The sequence below is a fragment of the Cervus elaphus genome, chromosome 12 (assembly GCF_910594005.1).
Source record: "Cervus elaphus chromosome 12, mCerEla1.1, whole genome shotgun sequence".
In the NCBI taxonomy this organism is placed as follows: Eukaryota; Metazoa; Chordata; class Mammalia; order Artiodactyla; family Cervidae; genus Cervus; species Cervus elaphus.
In genome coordinates, this window is record NC_057826.1 from 25,406,300 (window position 1) to 25,425,978 (window position 19,679).

General features: G+C 47.6%; 1 protein-coding gene across 1 annotated transcript in view; it reads left to right on the forward strand.

The window, feature by feature from the left end:
* Window positions 1-19,679, forward strand: part of SPTB (spectrin beta, erythrocytic) — a 130,589-nt gene that overhangs the window by 54,355 nt on the left and 56,555 nt on the right. The window contains exon 2 of the mRNA XM_043918935.1: window positions 5,857-6,055. Coding sequence (XP_043774870.1) covers window positions 5,908-6,055 — 148 coding nt within the window. The 5' untranslated portion in view covers window positions 5,857-5,907. The remainder of the gene's footprint in view (window positions 1-5,856; window positions 6,056-19,679) is intronic.

Genomic DNA, 19,679 nt, shown 5'->3' on the forward strand with positions numbered 1-19,679 from the left:
GAAATGTCTGTTTAGGTCTTTTGACCATTTTTTGATTGGGTGTTTGTTTTTATTGTTGAATTGTATGAGCTTTTTATATATTTTGAAAATTAAGACCTTGTTGGTCGCATCCTTTGCAAATATTTTCTCCCAGTCTCTAGGTATTTTAATCTATTCTTGACTACTACAAATATTGAGACCATACTACCTCCCTGTGCAGTTTCATCAGAGAAGAGAGAAGTAACTAGAAAAGTCTTCATGGAAGAACAGAAATTGGGCATTCAGGTTTTCAATTTGATGACCATAGAATTTGCTTATTTGTGGGGAGGAGACCAGTGGCTATCTTGAAAGAAGTAAGCTTGGGAGAGATAAGTAGGACAGGGTTATAATAGCTTTCTGTAAATGTAGATATTAAGCCCAAGAATCAGAAGAGAAGATAATCTTTAAAAACCATGTAGGGGCTTGCCTGGTGGCCCAGTGGTAAAGACTCTGCATTCCCAATGCAGAGGCCCTAGTTTGATCCCTGGTGGTGGAACTAGATCCCACATGCCACAACTAAAAGTTTTTGTTTTTTTTTTAATGTATATTAAGAATATCACCTCTTCCCTCTTGCCTTTAATCATTCCCAGTAGACATTTGCCTCTGTGTTGGATGTGACGTGCTGATAGGTGGTGTTAAGATAGAGGGTTGATGGGCCAATCCCTGTATCAGAGCTGGGCAGCACCTGTTCCCCAATCAGATCCCTGTAAGAACTGTTGGGGCCAGGATCCCACCCCTCCTCCCCCATCCAAGCAGCTGCAGCATGACTGAAGCCGGATCTTAGTAGGAGATTTTTCCATGATGAAGACGGGCAAGTTGTGACATGTGGGCCTGAAGTCCCTGCCTGTTGGTAGAAACTGGAGCAGAAGGGCTGGGCAAAGCCTTACCGAACAGTAGTGGACCAGAATGGCCAGGATGTTGCAGACAGATGGGGATCCTTGATGGTGGCCACCATGGAGAGAAGTCTTGAGACTTTAAGAACCCCCAAACTATACCCTGCTAATGATGAACTGGCAGCCAGGCTGGGTTGGGCTGGGAGCTGTGGAATGTGGGAAAGCAGAGCATGCTCTGAGGAGAGGCAGCAGCTTGACCCAGACACAGCTGGTGATGTCCAGAGGCAGGAATGGTCATCCACAGGTGGTACGCTTGTCTGGGCCTCACTGTCACCCCTTGGTCCCAAAACTCCCCTGCTCTGCCGTGCTGGGAGCTGTGGGCTCAGCCTCAGCCATACTGAGACTGAGCCGTAATTTCTAGGTGGAGACGTCTGCTAGACAGATGGAGGTGCCAGACTGGAGCTGGGGGATGGGGAGGCGGGTGGGGGTGGAGATAGATTTAGAGTATTCTGCACTGGGCGTCTCACTGGTTCTCATGCTGTTTTAGTGAGTGTTTATGTATTTATTCTTTAAGGTGTCTGTGAATATGCAGTGAGATTCCAATCAAAGGGAGTAGAGGAATGTTCTGTTTTGGTAAAAAGCATTGGCAGGAAGGTTCCAGGGAAACTTTAGGATTTACTCTTCTGACCTGGGTTGGCATGGTGCCAAAACACATTAAAAGCAGGCTAGAGGTAGCATAAAGGGGCAGGACAAAATAGGAAGCAAGTAAGGGGTCAAATCTTATAGCTAAAGACAAAGATAGAGAGAATCTAAGATCTCTGCTTATGGAAGATTGTATTTAAGCTATTGCAATAGCCTGTACCCATGACCCTGCTAAGGAAACACAGCATCAGCCTGTATTTCTTCCATTTCTCACACCTGGGCTTTGTTACTGCTCATATTTGTGTGGTCCAGGAAAGAGGAGATGGGGTGCAGAGAAGAAGAAAAAAGCATCTGTCGTCTTCTGCTCAGCTACCATGACAGCCACTTCCTGGGTTGCTACCTACCCCAGGGATTAACAGGACATGGGGTTGAAATTCCGAGGCCTAACACCTGATCTCAAAAGCAGATGGTGCCTAGGCACACCAGAAAAGGGTGGAGCTGCGGGTTGCATCAGTGATATTGTGAAATCCATTTCCCAGGCAGGCGCTCGTTATGCAAGTGAGTGTGCTGTGTAATCGCATGAGCTTTTCAGTACAGAGCTGTGGGCAAGTTTTCTAGCGACCCATCCCATCCCACTCAAAAGTGTATCCTGGAGTCATGGGGTGACAGATGCCTCCATGTGAGGCTGCGCCTCAGATTGTGGTTTTGGAGACAGACTTGCTCAGCTGCTTGTCAGGCCGGTAGATGGACAGGGAAGGCGGGTTCTCCTGGACACAGACCAGAGAAGACCCACCTACACTCTGACAAGGCCCTGGTGGTAGGTCATGAGAAGGACTTCTAGGGGGCTTCAGAGTAAACTAGGGAGTAGATGGACATGGCACTACTTCTTATATCTTTTTTCCTGGATTTGCTGGCAGGGAAGTGAGATGCAGTTTGGGGCCTGTTTTTAACCATTTAATTGCTGTCTGCCATACTTAGGGCTTAGATGGTAAAGAATCTGCCTGAAATGTGGAAGACCCAGGTTGTGTCCCTGGGTCAGGAAGATCCCCTGGAGAAGGGAATGGCTATCGACTCCAGTATTCTTGCCTGGAGAATTCCATGGACAGAGGAGCATGGTGAACCACAGTCCATGGGGTCACAAAGAGTTGGACACAACTGAGTAACTAACATACTCATGAAGGGCCAGTCTGACTGCAGAAATTACTTATGTCCTTAAAAACATGACTGAATTGCCTCAGCTCCAGCTTCGCCTCCAAGACCAATTTGAATGTCATTTTCATGGCCCCACATTTGGTTAGGTGTTCCCACCATGTGTCCCCAGCAAATACTATTCTTTTCAGTCATGGGGTTTCATGGTGCACCATGGTGGTCCCGTGGTGCAGGGGACATTGTAGCGGTTATGGGTGACCCTGGGTTGAATTTGTTTTTAGGCGAGTTTTGCTTTGTTTTCCTGGAATCACCATCTGTAACTTTCCTTTTTTTCTTATTTTCTTCTCCTGCCTCTCACACCGGATTCTCTCCTTGCCACTGAGCACATCAGCCCACCCCTACCCCCTTGGCCCTGGTGGAATGCCATCTGGGCAGGCCACTGGGGTGGGCAAGGCTGGGGGGGCCAGAGAAAGAGGGCCTTTCTTTAGTTTCTGAGTCTCTTTCCTTGGTATTTGTCTTTGGGGATCTGACCCTTCTAAAGAAAAAATAAAAAACACCTTGAGTTGTGTATTTAGACACACACATGTGTTTTTTCACGTTCCCGGCAGAGCCTCTGCCTGGCTGCTACCTCCTCCAAGCTCCAGTCGCAGGAGGCAGGGCGGGTTTAAGCAGGATGAATGGCTGTCGAGTGGCTGCTCCTCTGCACCCAGGGCCATCAATCTTGTCTTGAACGCCCGGCCTGCTGGTCTGCCCGCTCAGGCTCATCTTTCTGGGGCAGACTTATTTACGGAGGTACGGCAAAGGTAATCTCACTCCCCAGGCCCCACGGCCAGCCTGGGCCTCGCTCAGCTCAGCCACTCTTAAAAATAGCCTGAGATGAGAAGGAGAGCCAGGGTCCGGTTACCTCCTGCACGCAGGATCTGATCTCATCTCCCTGCGTGCGTCTGGCAGCTCAGCCCAGCTCAGATGATCAGCCTATTGGTCCCGCCCAGCTCACAGCTCCGAGCTGCTGGTGATGTCCCTTAAGGGGTCCCTCCCAGCCACCTCTGCCCAGCCAGCCGAGTGGGACATCTCAACCCTGAAAGCAGCACACCTGACAGTGGAAGATGACAGGTTGTCAGAAGGGACGAGAGTGTTCTGGGTCCCAGGTCTGGAATCACAGGGCGGACCTGGTGGGGTGATGGCTGACTCCCCCATCTTTACCCTCCCCTCCCCCAGTAGCAAATAATCTTGGCAAGCTCTGGAAGCTGAGGAGTGCCCTCTGCCCCTTGGGCCATGTTCTTTCCTCACCTTCTTCTTTAAAATCCACCTGCCCGCTCGAAGGGGGTACAGCGGCCCCTTCCCAGCCTGGCCTCCTTCCCAGCCAACAGCCGTCATTCCCTAGATGACCTTGGGGAGGCCTCATCCTAGCAGGCCCTGGTTTTCTCCCTTGCACAATCAGGGTGGATAACTCAGGCTCCAGTCTTAGCTCAAAGGGATGTGGTGGGATTGATTAGTCAGATGAGGGAAAAAGAGCCTGAAGGGATTCTGTCTGAAAAACAAGGGCCCTGGTGCTTCAGTGATGCTTGGGCTGGTTAGCTTGCTTCATTTCTTCCTCAGGCACATGTCTGCTTGGGTGGCTGCGTGTGTGTGTTGGATGACTGTGTGTGTGTGTGCGCACGCTCCTGGAGGGAGTGGCTTACCTCACAGCTCACTAGTTGTCAACACTTGTCATCTGTCTGCCTCACAGCCTCCCCACCCCCGCCCCCTTTTGTCCTCTTGGATAGGAAGGCTCCGGGCTCCCTGTTCTCTTTTACAGACTTGATCTTGGAGTCCCTTAAGTTCCCTGCGGGGATGACTGAAGCACAGGTACAGGTTAGGCAGTTAAGACTGAAGGGAAGCCTGTCTTGCTTCAAAAGCCCAGGACATCAGGTCCCAGCCTGGCTGCTCTAGCCTCCCTCTCCCTGACCTTCTCTCCCTGACCTTGCCCTCATCCTCCAGCTACATCATAAGATGGCTAAATTTTGCCACACCCTTTCTCACCGTCAGAACTTTGCACCTGCTCTTTATACCTTTTTTGGGGACTCGTCCCTTTCCATCTTCCCTTTATAGGAAGGCTCCAAGCTTCCTCTAGGAACCCACTTAAACTCTCTTTCCCCTGACACCCAGTGTCCAGCATCACGCTACCCTGTTCTTTCCCATTGTGGCACAGCATCACACCTTATTGTACTTGCTGCTTTAATCATCCTGCTTGCTGCCAGGATATAAGCTCCATGAGGACAGGGCCCTTCTGTCTCACTCATAAGGTGCTATGCCTGGCATATCACCCCCCACCTCGTAGGGACTTGGCGCATATGTGAATTAATCATGAATGAAAGCATAAACGTGATACATGACAGGTGAGTGAGGACCCAGGGCTCCTGCCGCCCATGTGCATAGCATGGATGAACACACACAGCTCTGTTGTCTGTGGGATCCCCTCGCCACCCCACCCCACCATCATGCTGACAGCCTTGAAGGGACAACAGGCTGGTCTGGCTCCATGGTCTGTCCCGAGATGCAACCAGAGAGCTTGTCCAAGCACCTGGACACACTTCAGAGAAGGCAAAAGCAAGAGCCAGCTTTCTGACTATTGGCTGCAGGCCAAGAACTCGGAGGGCTCTTGGGAGCCTCTGGGAGGAGTTGACGTTCCCCAGCGCAGCTTCCGGGCTGGTGGCACCGGTGGCATCTCAAAGCTCATACTTGCCTCTCTCCCTCCTGATTCACGTTTGAGTCAGACTCCACCAGCTCCCAGCTTCTCCCTCTCCTGCCCTGTCCCCACCTCCCCTCCAGGTTGGGTCCCCAGGTCACAGGGTAGCACTGCTCTGCCCAGTTCGTCCCGGCCAGCCGCTGGCTCCCAGGAGAGCCCCAGCCTCTCTGGCTGTAGCAGCGGGTTTGGAGGAAGCAGGCTTGCTGCGTCCGACATCTCCACCTGCTGGCCGTCCTGACCCTTGCTGCCTGCAACCCTCTGTCCCTGCTGGCACCGTCCCGGTTACTGTTGCTGCTGCTGCAATATTTTCTACCTGGTGACCCGGTGACCCCGGGTAGGAAGCATGGCCAGGCACAGGGCACCCTGTGCTGCTCCCACAAAGATCAGCTTCTATCGGCCGCTCCAAATAAGTTTCCCCTGAGACAAAGTCTGAGGGGCTGGGTGCTAACCCTCTGACTGTGTTACTGTCCCCCCCCCCACCCCCAGGGACCCTTCCATGAAGACTGAGGCAGGCGTAGCTGCGGACAGCCTGCTGACATGACATCAGCCACGGAGCTTGAAAACGTGGGCAACCAGCCACCGTACAGCCGGATCAATGCCCGCTGGGACGGCCCGGATGATGAGCTGGATAATGACAACAGCTCAGCCAGGCTCTTTGAGAGGTCCCGGATCAAGGCCTTGGCAGGTACTCTTTGGGGCCATGGGGGTTAGGACAGCCGCTCTCCTAATCCCGAGGTTCACCGCCCTCCCGCCTGTGATGAATCCCCTGGGTGTGTTGGCGTGAGCCCTGGCAGGGAAGCGATGGAGACGTGGCCACGTGGCTCAGAGGCCAGGGCCCCTTGGGAGTGAGCACAGGGCAGGCGGCCCCTCCCCCCACGTGTCCTCCACTTTCTTCCAGGCACGAAGTGGTGCCAGGTGGGCCCTGTCCTCTGCCCTGAATGACCTATGGCCGCAGTCAGAAGTAAAGAGGAGGTCTGGGCGAAAGAGCCTGTGAGGGGTGGGTCAGCTGGGTAGAGGGGCGTGGGCCTCATTCTGTATCTCGATCTCCTGCCTGGCCCTGGATAGGGGAATTCTCATCATCTCCTCTGTGGCCCCAAAAGGAAAAAGGGTGATTCGATAGGAAATGGAGAACAGATAAGATCTTCCCCACACTGCCTCAGAGAGGAGGATTTTCTGGACTAAACCTCTTATACTTAAACTGGAATTAGATTTTTACTTAGGTTCATAATAGATGTATGTCTGTGAGGGGGGGGGGGGTGGAGGAGGGAGGGAGAGGGAGAGGCAGAAAGAGATCTTCAAATCTCTAGTAGAAATGGCTTCTCTTTCCCCTGCTGGCTGAGATCTGATTCTGAGATTTTTTTTTTCCCCCACCAATCACTATGACTATTGCCTCCCTGGAGCCTGTCCCAGGGTAGCTGTGTTCTGACCCTAAGTCCTCAACCAATAAAGAAAGCTTAGGTCCTGTGGTGGTTGGCGGGCCGGGGGGGGGTGGCGGTATGTGTGGCTTTATCCCAGGAAAGGGGTGGATTCCTTCACCTGCTCCATCAGTGACTGGCCCAGATCAGACTTGTTTCCCCGACATTGGTTGTTCGATCATCCGCCTGGTACTAAGCGCACAGCCTTTCCTGTAAGCACTCTCTGGGGTGATTCTCCCTCTGCCAGTGCTCATGGCCCTCTCTGAGGTTCCTGGTGGTTCTCTTCCACCTTCACTCCCCACATTCTGCTCCCAGGTGCCCAGGTCTCCAGCATATTGAGGCATGAGCAGGGCCCCTCTGAGACCATGATGACAGCTCACCTCAGCAGTGTCTGGGCTTCCCATCCCTGTAAAAGGGATGGTGTGTCTCACTCCTTGTGATGGTGGGGAATCTTTTCAGGTCTCAGCCATCACCCATTTGGTCCTTGCTCTTTGCAGGAAACTCCCTTTCTTCCCTCCTTTCCTCCTCACCACCCCTGACCCCACAAAATCCTTCCTTGGTTTTCCTTGGCAATGTGTAACAGCACCAGTCCCTTGCTTTTGCTTATGTAATTTTAACCTCTTTAAATAACCAAACTTAAAGCCCTTGCCTTTGCCGGTCTGGTTTGACTTTCTTTGTGTCTTGTGCTGGCTAGGACTGGCTGCAGTGACCCTGAGATACAATTGGGGGGAGAGGGTACCATACTCCGTAAAGTTTGTCAAAGGGCAGCTTGAGGGGTGGGGCTGTCTTTTGTGTTTCACAGGTAGCCTGTTTTTGAAGAAACCGGGGTAAATTCCATTTTAACCATTATCAATCATATTCCTACTATGTGCAAAGCCGAACCCCTACCCAGACATGAACGTGGATAGGGGGAGCATAGAATTGGATTCAACACAGTATCTGTCTCTGAGGAGTTTATGATCTATTAGGGAAATAAATGATGTTCATAATTAATTAGCAAGACTAGAATTAGAGAAGAACTATGGGAAAGACACATAATTAAATAGCCATGAGGGAACAAAGCGGGAGAACAGGGAGAATCAGGGACTTGTTTGTGGAAGAGGTGGTCCTTGGGCTGAGGAGTGAAGGGTGTGTGTGGCTCTCAGGACAATGGGCTTAGAGCTGGTCCAGTTGGCTGATAGGTATGGCAGCCTGGTCTGATTGATGCGCAGCCTGGGAAACTGGTGGAAGTAAGTTGAGCTGGTTGATCAGGAAAGAGCGTCCTTCAGCCTGTGTATTCCTCACTGAAAGTGTGCATCTCCTTTCTCAGAGCATCTGAAAGCCCCCCAGGAGGAGCAGAACCACAGAGTACAGAGTTACAAGCCTGGATCTTAGCCATTTAGAACATCTGGCTAGCAAGTAAACACACAAGTTTGGGGTCTATTCAGGGTTTTTTTTAAAACAAATAAAACCCTAACAAGTTAACTGACTTTCCTTTCCTGAGAGTCTACTCTGAGTGATCTGTGGGAGAAACTAAAGCTTTGAGAAGGTCCGAGGTAGAGTGGCCGAAATGACCATTCTGGTGGGTGGGCGGAGCAGAAGCAGGGAGCAGTAGCCTCCCACACCCAGATCCCCACCGGTTTTAACTTCTTGATGTTTTTCTCTTCAGCGCTGTCTTTGGCAGCACTGGCAGTCTAGGCAGCGGTTGGCCTCTCCAAAGAGGCTGAGGGAGCTGAAGCTGCCTTTGGTCACCACCATTTCTGCATTCTCCATGGCCACTCCCCCACTCCTAGGTGTATTACTGCAAGGAAGGCATGCAGCCCTGTTTTTCTTTTAAGATGGTGGTGATCTGCTTTGTGGGTATACGTGATGGGGCTGGAGAGGTTGGCCTGGCCTTTTCCATCTGAAATTGAAGGTCTTGGAGTGAGGAGGAAAATGTCACAAGACATTCAGGTCCTGGTTCCACCGTTGAGGCTACCGCCATGGAGGACAGTTCACTCAGTCTCCTGTTTTACAAAATGAAGACCGTAGTATTTTCCCAAGGTTGTTGTGAAGATCAAGCAAGATAAGGTTTATGAAAGTTTTTTATTAATTAAATTCCTGGATGAATATTAGTATTTACAGGAAATCTACTTGGGAATGGTATTTTTTTTTCCTAGCCCAGTGGCTTGTGGGGTCTTAGTTCCCTGACTAAGGATTGAACCCAGGCCCTCAGCAGTGAAAGTGCAGAGTCCTAACCACTCGGCTGTCAGGGGACTCCCAGGAATATTAATAGTATCTTTCTGTCCCTTGTCTTCTCCCAACTTCAAATATTTGAGATCATCAGTCCAGACAATGTCCCAGCTACCTTGGCCTGTTCCAGGGCCATTTTCTTCCCTCTTAACCCCCACCCCACTTTGTCTTAGAAGGCTTGGGTCTGAAAAGCAGCCAGGAGCCAGTGAAATTAGGCTAACGCTTGTGCCTGGAGCTCTTGGCTTGGCCCCCAGGGACCCAGTGGCTATGGGAACGACGCCCCCTGCTGCGCAGCACTTTCTTCTCAGCACACCTGGATCCCAGGTGTGTCTCTGCCATTAGCTGGGTGATGGGAGGACCCAGGAAACCAAGGACCATGGGGCCTTGTTAGATGCCCTCCTTAGTGTGGCGGCACCTCCTGGTCCCTCCCGACTTAGAGACCCGTGGTTAGAAGACTTGCATTTGGTTAAGTGGACTCCGTCTATTCTGCCTCCCAAGTCACCTTCCTCAAAGCGCCAGAGGAGACAGTCTCTCTCCTGCCTTTCAAATCATTCCCAGCTCTTCCTCCTGGAGTCAAAATAAACAAGCCATCTGGTTATTCTGCCTGGAAACCTCCACATTGGTATACGATACCTGACTTCTCTCCAGAATGAATTCCTCTGCATTTGAAACTGGATCAGCCTGACTAAAGCAAAGGGGGAGGTGGGTAAGAAGAAGCTGCAGGAGGCTCCTGGATGGGGATGGATTTGACCTTGGCGATGCAAGGGGAGGTTTGGAAGCCCAGGAGGTCCCCAGGCAAATGCTGCTCTCAGTGTTGGCCTCTAAAGCTGGCAGCGCTTCTTGAGGTTCGGTGGTGGGTGAGTCCTGAGGCTTCTTCCCGAATAGGAGGCCGTCCTCTGCTTTGATGCCTGCGTCTGGCACCTGCCTACTTGTGGGACTTGCCTTGAAAGACTGGAGGCAGGAAGGCAGCTGGAGAGCCCGAGTTCGCATCCCTCCAAGAGGTTCCGGCCTTTGTGTCTGCCCGAGCCACCTCACTGTCACTCACCCCGCTTCCTGTCCTTCACCCTGGGCACCATGGGGTAAACACTTGCGGTCTGGAGGAGGGACTGCAGGCTGTGGGGAATTTCTGGCCTGAACGCCCGTCGTCTGTGCCCTCCCTCATGCCAGAGGAGGCCTCTGCGCTGCACACACCCTTTGCACTTGATTGTGTAACCCTGAGATTTGGGTGAAGGCGCTGCCTCGGGGCAGATGTGACCCAGCTAGGGGGCTGGGAGTGGAGGAAAGCAACAGAAAGGTGCCCTGAGAAGAGAAACCTGTGCCTTAACCTCCTCCCCACGTCCCCTGCCTGTCTTACACGCACACAGCTCAGCTTCCCCGCCTCTCAAGCGCCGCCCGCGGTGTAACTTCCAGCTCCTCGGTGCAGAGACATCTGGACGGCGGTGATGCAGAGAGCAGACTGAGGCCTCCTGGGAGGCTCTGGGGAGGGAAGGACCGACATGTCCTTCCTCCGCTTCTTTGGCTCATTGAACACTTACTACGGGGCAGACTACACAGAGCCTCCCTTTTAAGACCAAATGCGTGAAACTGTGTAGCCCACTCTGCTTTTGCCTCTAAATCGGAATGCAAGTGATGTTTCGAACTAGAGACGTGCCTCCTTCCCGCGTTCTCTCTTTGTCGCCTTCTTACTGGAAGTGAGGTGAGGCCGATGGTGAAGTTGGTCAAGGATGATTCAGAGAACACAACAGGGCAACAGGTGCCCTGCAGGCTGTGTCCCCGTGCTCTGAAGCATACGGTTGCTCCACTTGGAACCTGGAACGTCTTTCAGACCCACTGAACCAGGCCCCAAGGTTAAGGTCTGTGGCCAGCTCCATCAGAGCCTCAGGAGAGTGGTCCTCGGACACAGGGTCAGTGCTGCTCCCTGCCCACTGGCCTTGACACCCCAGACACTCCCCGGGGAGGGTGCTGTGGATTCCTGCCTGATCTTGGTGGCAAAAAGTGATGCTTGGCCTCCTCCCACCTTCCCCTTTCCCCACCTGCCCCAGGATGATGCTGAGCCCAGGTGCCCTGGTTGCCTGAGAAGGGCTTTGTATCCAGAGGGTGAATGATTTCTTTCAGAAAGCAGGGTTTCACTACGGTTGTGCCAGGAGGGCTCAGCAACTTCTTGGCAGCCTGGTAAGATGACAATTTCCAAAAGCAGCTGCTGGAGACCAAAAGGCATCCATCAGGTGTACACAGCCCAAATGTCTCTCTTAAGCTACCTGTGAGAACAAAGATGGTGTCATTAGTGAGAGCTTTTTAAGATGTTTTCTTCTCCGATTTCAAAACGTGGAATGGAGTTCTATTTAGAGACCACATATTGGGAAGATGTACTATTCACGGAAATATCTTTAATCATCAGCCATCATTTTAATGTACTGTCAGAAGGAAAAAAAAAAAATGGTTCAGCAGCTTTCTCTTGGAGGTCAGCCATTGTGAGTCCTCCTCCTTCCCCTGAGACAAGCCACTGTGCAGAGAAGCCTGCCGGTTACCTGTGCAGCCCAACCTACGAGAGAGGCCATCGTGCCGACTGCGCTGTGTGGTCAGGGCAGTTTTCTCCTGCCCAGGACATAACACTTTCTCCCGTCACCCCCTCTCAATAAAAGCTGTTCTTCCTCTCTGAGAATGCTTTGCAGAACTGCAGCTCTTCCCCTTCTCTGGGTGACTGCTATCTATCATCATGAAGATGCTTTATCAAATATTAATACACCGAGGTTAATAATGAGACGCTGTCCCCTCCCTGTGGCGTGCAGTCTGAGTGAGCCATGTTAATAGCTTCCTCCATCTCTAGGCCATTCCTGTGAGCTGTCAGCTTCGCTCCCAAAGGCAGGTCCTGACACCAGGCCTTGCCTGTGCTTCTGGCTCCTGGGAGCAGCTGACAATCCTGCCCCTCCACCCCCACGGGGCAGCCCCTGCCTGCTGCTTGGCTGAAGAGGTGCCAAGAGTGTCATTTTCAGAGCAACTGTAGCAATTGTTCATTTTCCCTTTATATCTTGTCACAGAGAAAGAATGACAGGGAGGCCGGTAGCTGAGTCTCTGGCAGCATTTTGTTTCCAAACCCTTTGGCCTTCAGACTCTGAAAACTGGGATCAACCAGGGAGTCTCATTCTACAGTCTGGTGAGAAAGAAACTGATCAAATAGTCACACATGAGAGAGTAGCCTTGAAACATACACATTACCGTATGTAAAATAGATAGCTCAGTGGGAATTTTCTGTACGTCACAGGGAGCTCAACCCAGTGCTCTGTGACAGCCTGGAGGGGTGGGATGGGAGTGGGAGCTGGGAGGGAGGTTCAGGAGGGAGGGGACACATGTATTCCTATGGCTGATTCATGTTGGTGTATGGCAGAGACCAACACAACTTTGTAAAGCAATTATCTCCCAATTAAAAATTTTAAATAACCACACATGTGTTTTTGTACACATAGACAGGTATGTCATGACAAATTAGGATAAATGCTATGAAGACTTACTAGAAATTGTGCATTTATAACATAACCCACAGCTTATAATTCGTCCAAGGAGGAGTGGGGGCTTGTTTGAATAAGAGTGTGGGATGAGTGAGTGGAGATAGGAGGGGCAGGTAAGAACCAAGTCACCAGGGACCTTCAAGGCCCTGGGTGTCTTCAGGGTCCTGGCAGGAAGCAGCAGGTAACTCATAGTGGTGATGTTTATGAGGGGATTGCTTGCAAAGGACTGGCAGAGTTGAAGGGTCAAAGGGTGGGAACTTTCAGCAGGAAGAGCTGTAGGCTTTCAGGACAAAGGCTGTGGCCTTCAGGAAAGGGCCTGACAGACAGATGGTGCTGCTCCCAACCCGTCAACATGTATCCCAGCCCACCACAAAGAAGTGATGTGGTTACATTTAGCTTTGAAAGATCACTCTAGCCTCAAGGGGGAGAACAGGTTATGAAATGTCCAAGAAAGAGAAGGTGGCGGGGAGAGTCAGCTTGGTGGCCCCTGGAAGCAGGAAAGTGGTTCGTCCCCACCACATAATTCTTCTGTCCTGTTGCCCTCACAGACTTTCCCCAGTGTGGTGACCTCAGCCAACTTACTTTCGTGCTCCTCCAGGCTTCAGTTTCCTCACCTGTAATGTAAGGGGCTTGAACCAGACATCGCAGAAGGACTTTCCAGCTCGGAACCTGGGGAGAAGCTCCCTGAGGCAGGGCTGACCATGTGTCTTTACCTCGGAGCTTTGGCTCCTGGCTTGGGGGAGGGGAATCGACCCTTTTCAGTAAATCAGTGGGTTCTCCAGAAATTCTCTGTGTTCATTAACAGCTAGGCTGAGGCCGAATCCTGGACCGTCTCTGACTTCTGCGGCCTCATGTTCTCAGCAAGTATCCTCTCTCCACGCAGCCACCACCTGCGTGCATGACAGCAGGGCTTGGTGTTTGTTCAGCTGCTTCGTGTTCTAGGTACTTTTTATCCAGATCTCACTGGCCCTTCAACCACTCTGAAGTTGGCAAGGTGTAACTATTACCCTCCCCTTTCTAGATTAGGGAAGTCCCACAGCAGGAAGGGCCAAGACAAGCCTAGAATCCCAGGCTATTACGATCAGCCCTCTGCTGTTGAGGCGACAGCACTTGAATGTCCTTCAGGTCTGCATTGTCTCCTCCTCGGCACTCCATCTGAGACATCTCTTCCCATGTTTCCTTTCACCACCAGCCTCTTGAGCCTCTTTAATCAAAACCCTGAACTCATTTTTACTTCTGTCTTACAGCCTCCAAATGCTGTCACCTGCCAGGGCCAGCTGCCCCTTGTCCTGTGATGTTGTCCAGATCATCTCCTGTCATTTCATTCCCATAGTTCACATGTCAGTGAGGCCTCGGCACATCAGACAGACTTTTGCTGCTGCCTCTGAGCGAGTTTCCTGGGCTCCAGCCTCTCCCTTGTCCAATCCCATTTATGCAGGGTGGTTAGAATCTTTCTCCTGCAGCAAATTTTTAGTGAGGTATCACTTTATCTGGCTCTTCCTTTCCTGGAGGATAAAGTTCAGTTTCCATAGACTGTCCTTTGACTTCTTTGCTCTGGTAAACTCTTCTCACCCTCACCCCAAAAGCATGCACGCATATACCTTCATGTACATATGCACATACACATTTGGGTTTGCAAGGTTCCACCAGAGACTCCTCCTTCCTTCCCTGCCATTCTAGAAGTATTATCATCTTCAAGCCCTGGATCAAAACTAGCCTTCTTCACATGCTGTGCTGTGCTTAGTCACTCAGTCATGTCCAATTCTTTGCCACCCCATGGGCTGTAGCCTGCCAGGCTCCTCTGTCCCTGGGGATTCTCCAGGCAAGACTACTGGAGTGGGTTGCCATGCCCTCCTGCAGGGGATCTTCCCAACCCAGGGATCGAACCCAGGTCTCCCACATTGCAGGCAGATTCTTTACCACTGAAGCCACCAGGGAAGACTGGTGGCTTCATTTCTTCATTTGTTCACATGAAATATTTTAAATTTAAACTTTTCCTATAATATATAAAAACCTACTTTATTAAAAAATACATAAAAATCCTCTTTTATATTTTAAAATTAGAGTGATTTATATCTTTAAACATTTCTATTGCATAAGAATATATATTTAGTGTAGAAAAGATTAGAAAAACTGATTAAAAAGAAAGTATAGACATTTGTGAATACCCCATATAGATATTGTAATGTCTATGGATACATTTTTGTATTTATACATATACATAGACTGTGTATGTATATGTATAAATATAAACATCATCTATAATCTTAGACTGTTTTTCACTGAGAAATATATTATGAATATCTTTTCATGCCTGTAAATATGCAGATTATCATTTTCATGGCTTTATAGTCTTCCTTTGTGTTAATGTACCCAGATCTAGTTAACCAGCATCTTAGTGTTTAACTCTGCTCGCTTTTAGAGTCAGTCTTGTGTGCTTTATTCTTGCATTTAAAGGAATCTGTATATATTCAAATATGCATTGGCATGTGTAGTAAGCATCTTTAAGTTTTCTCTTAGGATCGGCCCTAGTTGGCTTCGAAATCCTTATGGGCGGAAGAACTGTACCCAAGCTGTTCACAATACCAGTATGATGAAAGTTGGTTGGCGGAAAGAACAATTCCTCCCCAAACTAAACAGGAAGAGTAGAATTTGTGCAAGCAGGATGGTTTATGACATATCCCTGAGAGTCTGCCCCATGCTAGGCTTTATAATAGATTGGTATCTATACCATTGGGGTTTGTCACAAGTTCAGATATCCCTCTCTCAGATTCTATAAGTTCTTGACTTCCTGGCATGAAATGGAGGGAAATCCCTTTGTAAACCTGCAAAAAAAGTAAATGCCTATTTCCAGGCCCAGGCTATTGATCCATGGCCTCCCTTGGTACCTTTTCTCCCACTTGCCTTTCTGACCACCTAGCTTTACCCATAGCTTAAAGCCATGCACTGGTGAAAATTCAGACTTCCTTAAGACGGATCCATTTTGACTTTTAATCAGTCATTTGTTCTTTGGGATTTGAGTTCTATGTCCCATTTTTCTTTATGACATCTGTTGTTTCTTATTATAAAAGTTATGTATGTACATTGCAGACATTTTAGTAAACATAGATAAGCAAAACAAAGTGTCACCCACAGTCTTAACACCCAGCTATAATATAGTATATCATTAGCTTTTTTCTATGAATCTATGTATATAGGTCTAAAATATTATATTGTAGTTTTATATTATGCAGGTAGTTTTATAATCTGAATTTTCCCTTAAAATATATTATAATATCTTTTCTTGCTATTGGAAGTTCTTCCACCTTATACATATATATAAATGTGCCAAAATTATTAAATAATCCCCCATTGGATATTTAGGCTACTATTCTCTACTTTTTAAATTTTTTTTATTTTCTAATTTTGGGAGCAGGTTTCTAACAGAGATAAGAGAGAGAGACATGAAACAGTCAAGGAATTTTATAGGAAGCCATAGTAGGAATAAATAGATGGACCACCTTACCTGCCTCCTAAGAAATCTGTATGCAGGTCAGAAAGCAACAGTTAGAACTGGACATGGAACAAAGACTGGTTCCAAATCGGGAAAGGAGTATGTCAAGACTGTATATTTTTACCCTGCTTATTTAACTTCTATGCAGAGTACATCATGTGAAATGCCAAGCTGGAAGAAGCACAAGCTGGAATCAAGATTGCCGGGAAAAATATCAATAATCTCAGATATGCAGATGACACCACCCTTATGGCAGAAAACAAAGAAGAACTAAAGAGCCTCTTGATCCAAGTGAAAGAGGAGAGTGAAAAAGTTGGCTTAAAACTCAACAGTCAGAAAACTAAGATCATGGCATCTGGTCCCATCACTTCATGGGAAATAGATGGGGAAACAATGGAAGCAGTGACACACATTTTTTTGGGGGGCAGATGGTGACTGCAGCCATGAAATTAAAAGATGCTTACTCCTAGGAAGAAAAGCTATGACCAACCTAGACAGCATATTAAAAAGCAGAGACATTACTTTGTCAGCAAAGGTCAGTCTAGTCAAAGCTATGGTTTTTCCAGTAGTCATGTATGGATGTGAGAGTTGGACTATAAAGAAAGTGAAAGAAACTGAAAGTGAGGTCGCTCAGTCGTGTCCGACTCGTTGCGACCCCATGGACTGTAGCCCCCAGGCTCCTCTGTCCATGGGATTTTCCAGGCATGAATACTGGAGTGGGTTGCTATTTCCTTCTCCAGGGGAATCTTCCCGACTCAGGGATCGAACCCAGGTCTCCTGCAATGTAGGTAGACACTTTACTGTCTGAGCTACCAGGGAAGCGCATAAAGAAAGCTGAGTGCCAAAGAATTGATGCTTTTGAACTGTGGTGTTGGAGAAAACCCTTGAGAGTCCCTTGGACTGCAAGGAGATCCAACCAGTCCATCCTAAAGGAAATCAGTCCTGAATATTCATTGGAAGGACTGATGCTGAAGCTGAAACTCCAATCCTTTGGATGCAAAGAGCAGACTCATTTGAAAAGACCCTGCTGCTGGGAAAGATTGAAGGCAGGAGGAGAAGGCAACAGAAGATGAGATGATTGGATGGCATCGTTCACACACTGGATGTGAATTTGAGCAAACTCTGGGAGACAGTGAAGGACAGGGAAGCCTGGTGTCCTGCAGTCCATGGGGTCACAAAAGGTCAGACACAACTGAACAACAACAATTCCCATCTCAGTTCTTCAGACTCAGTTATTTTCCCATAACCAGTGTTACCAGCTTTTCATGTATCTTTCCAGGAATGTTTTTTGCACATATTAGCAAATAGTCTATATTGTTTTTCTCAGGTTTTCCCCACCCTATTTTGTACCTTATTGTCCTTTTCAATTACAATTGTACCTTTTCAAGATACACCCCACCCGGTGTATCTTGAAGATCATTTTATATTAGTACACAAATGGGCTTCTCATTCTTTTTGCAGATATTCCATGGTCTAGACATAATTTTAATTTAACCAGTCCTCTACTGGTAGACATGTAGAGTGTTTCCAATCTTCTGCTATTTCCAAAAGTGCAGTGAATAAACTGATATGTGTCATTTTGCAAATGTATGTCTATCTGAAGGATAAATCCCTAGAAATGGAATTACTGGGTCCCAAAGTAAGTACAATTATAATTCTGATCCATCTTGCCAAATTGCCTTTTACACCCTCTCCAAAAACATATGACTGTTTTCTCCCCCACTTCCTTGCCAACATGGTATTTTATCACACTTTTGGATCTTTGTGAATCTGATAAGTAAAACATAGTGTCTTGATGTACTTTGATTTTACTTTTGTACTTTTAGTATGAAAATTTTCAAACATGCAAAAAAGTAGAGATAAAAGTAAAATGAATTATCACCTAGATTTAAGAACTGTTAATACTTGGCCATGTTTGCTTGTTCATGTTGGGGCTGAAATATTTTTTTTTTTTTTTTTTTTTTTTTTTTTTTTTTTGTATGAAATATTTTTAAAGTAAAGTGAAGATTATCATGACATTCTACTCTTATTTTATGATAATAGGTTAGCATGAATATCTGAATAACAAGAGCATTTCCCACTTAACTATAATACTGTCACTACACCTAGTAAAATGAATAATTCCCTTATATAATCTAATACCCAATTAATATTCAAATTTTCCTGTTGTCTCAAAGATGTCTTTTATCATTAGTTTGTTTAAACTAATTAAGGACTGTGTATTAGGTTTATGTGTGTATGTGTGTTTTTAATTTGTATTTCTATTATGAGTAGCTTGAATAATTTTTTATACATCTGAGAGACTTTTATAATTTTTTTCTGTTAACTCTTTGTTCACATTCTTATTTCATTATGCTATTGGATTATTGGTCTTTTTTCTCATTAGTTTATAGATGTTCTTTACCTACAAGGTAAGTTAGCCCTTTGTGATGTGAGTTACAAATACTTTGCCACATTTGTTTGACTTTGCTTATGGTGTTTATCCCACACAAACATTTTTTAATGCACTTGAACTTTTAGTCTTTCATTTTATGGCTTTGGATTTTGTGTTGGAATTAGAAAACCCTTCCCTACACTAACATAAAAAACATTCTACTATAATTGATTTTGGTATTTTTATGGTTTTGTTTTTTACATTTCAATTTTTGACCCAAATGAAATTTGTCTTAGAGTATGAGATGTGAATTTAACTTAATTTTTCCTGGATGGTCACCTAGTCTTATCAGTTCAGTTCAGTTCAGTCACTCAGTCGTGTCTGACTCTTTGCAACCCCATGGACCACAGCACACCAGGCCTCCCTGTCCATCACCAACTCCTGGAGTTTACCCAAACCCATGTTCATTGAGTCAGTGATGCCATCCAACCATCTCATCCTCTGTCATCCCCTTCTCCTCCTGCCTTCAATCTTTCCCAGCATCAGGGTCTTTTCAAATGAGTCAGTTCTTCGCATCAGGTGGCCAAAGTATTGGAGTTTCAGCTTCAACATCAGTCCTTCCAATGAACACTCAGGACTGATCTCACTGGTTGGATCTCCTTGCAGCCCAAGGAACTCTCAAGAGCCTTCTCCAGCACCACAGTTCAAAAGCATCAATTCTTCAGCGCTCAGCTTTCTTTATAGTCCAACTCTCAAATCCATACATGACTACTGGAAAAACCATAGCCTTGACTAGATGGACCTTTGTTGACAAAGTAATGTCTCTGCTTTGCTTCCAAGGAGTAAGCATCTTTTAATTTTATGGCTGCAGTCACCATCTGCAGTGATTTTGGAGCTCCAAAAAATAAAGTCTGACACTGTTTCCACTGTTTCCCCATCTATCTGCCATGAAGTGATGGGACCAGATGCCATGATCTTGGTTTTCTGAATGTTAAGTTTTAAGCCAACTTTTTCACTCTCCTCTTTCACTTGGATCAAGAGGCTCTTTAGTTCTTTGTTTTCTGCCATAAGGGTATTATCTGCATATCTGAGGTTATTGATATGTTTCCCGGCAGTCTTGATTCCAGCTTGTGCTTCATCCAGTCCAGTGTTTCTCATGATGTACTCTGCATAGAAGTTAAATATGCAGGGTGACAATATACACAGCCTTGACATACTCCTTTTCCTATTTGGAACCAGTCTGTTGTTCCATGTCCAGTTCTAACTGTTGCTTCCTGACCTGCATATAGATTTCTCAAGAGGCAGGTCAG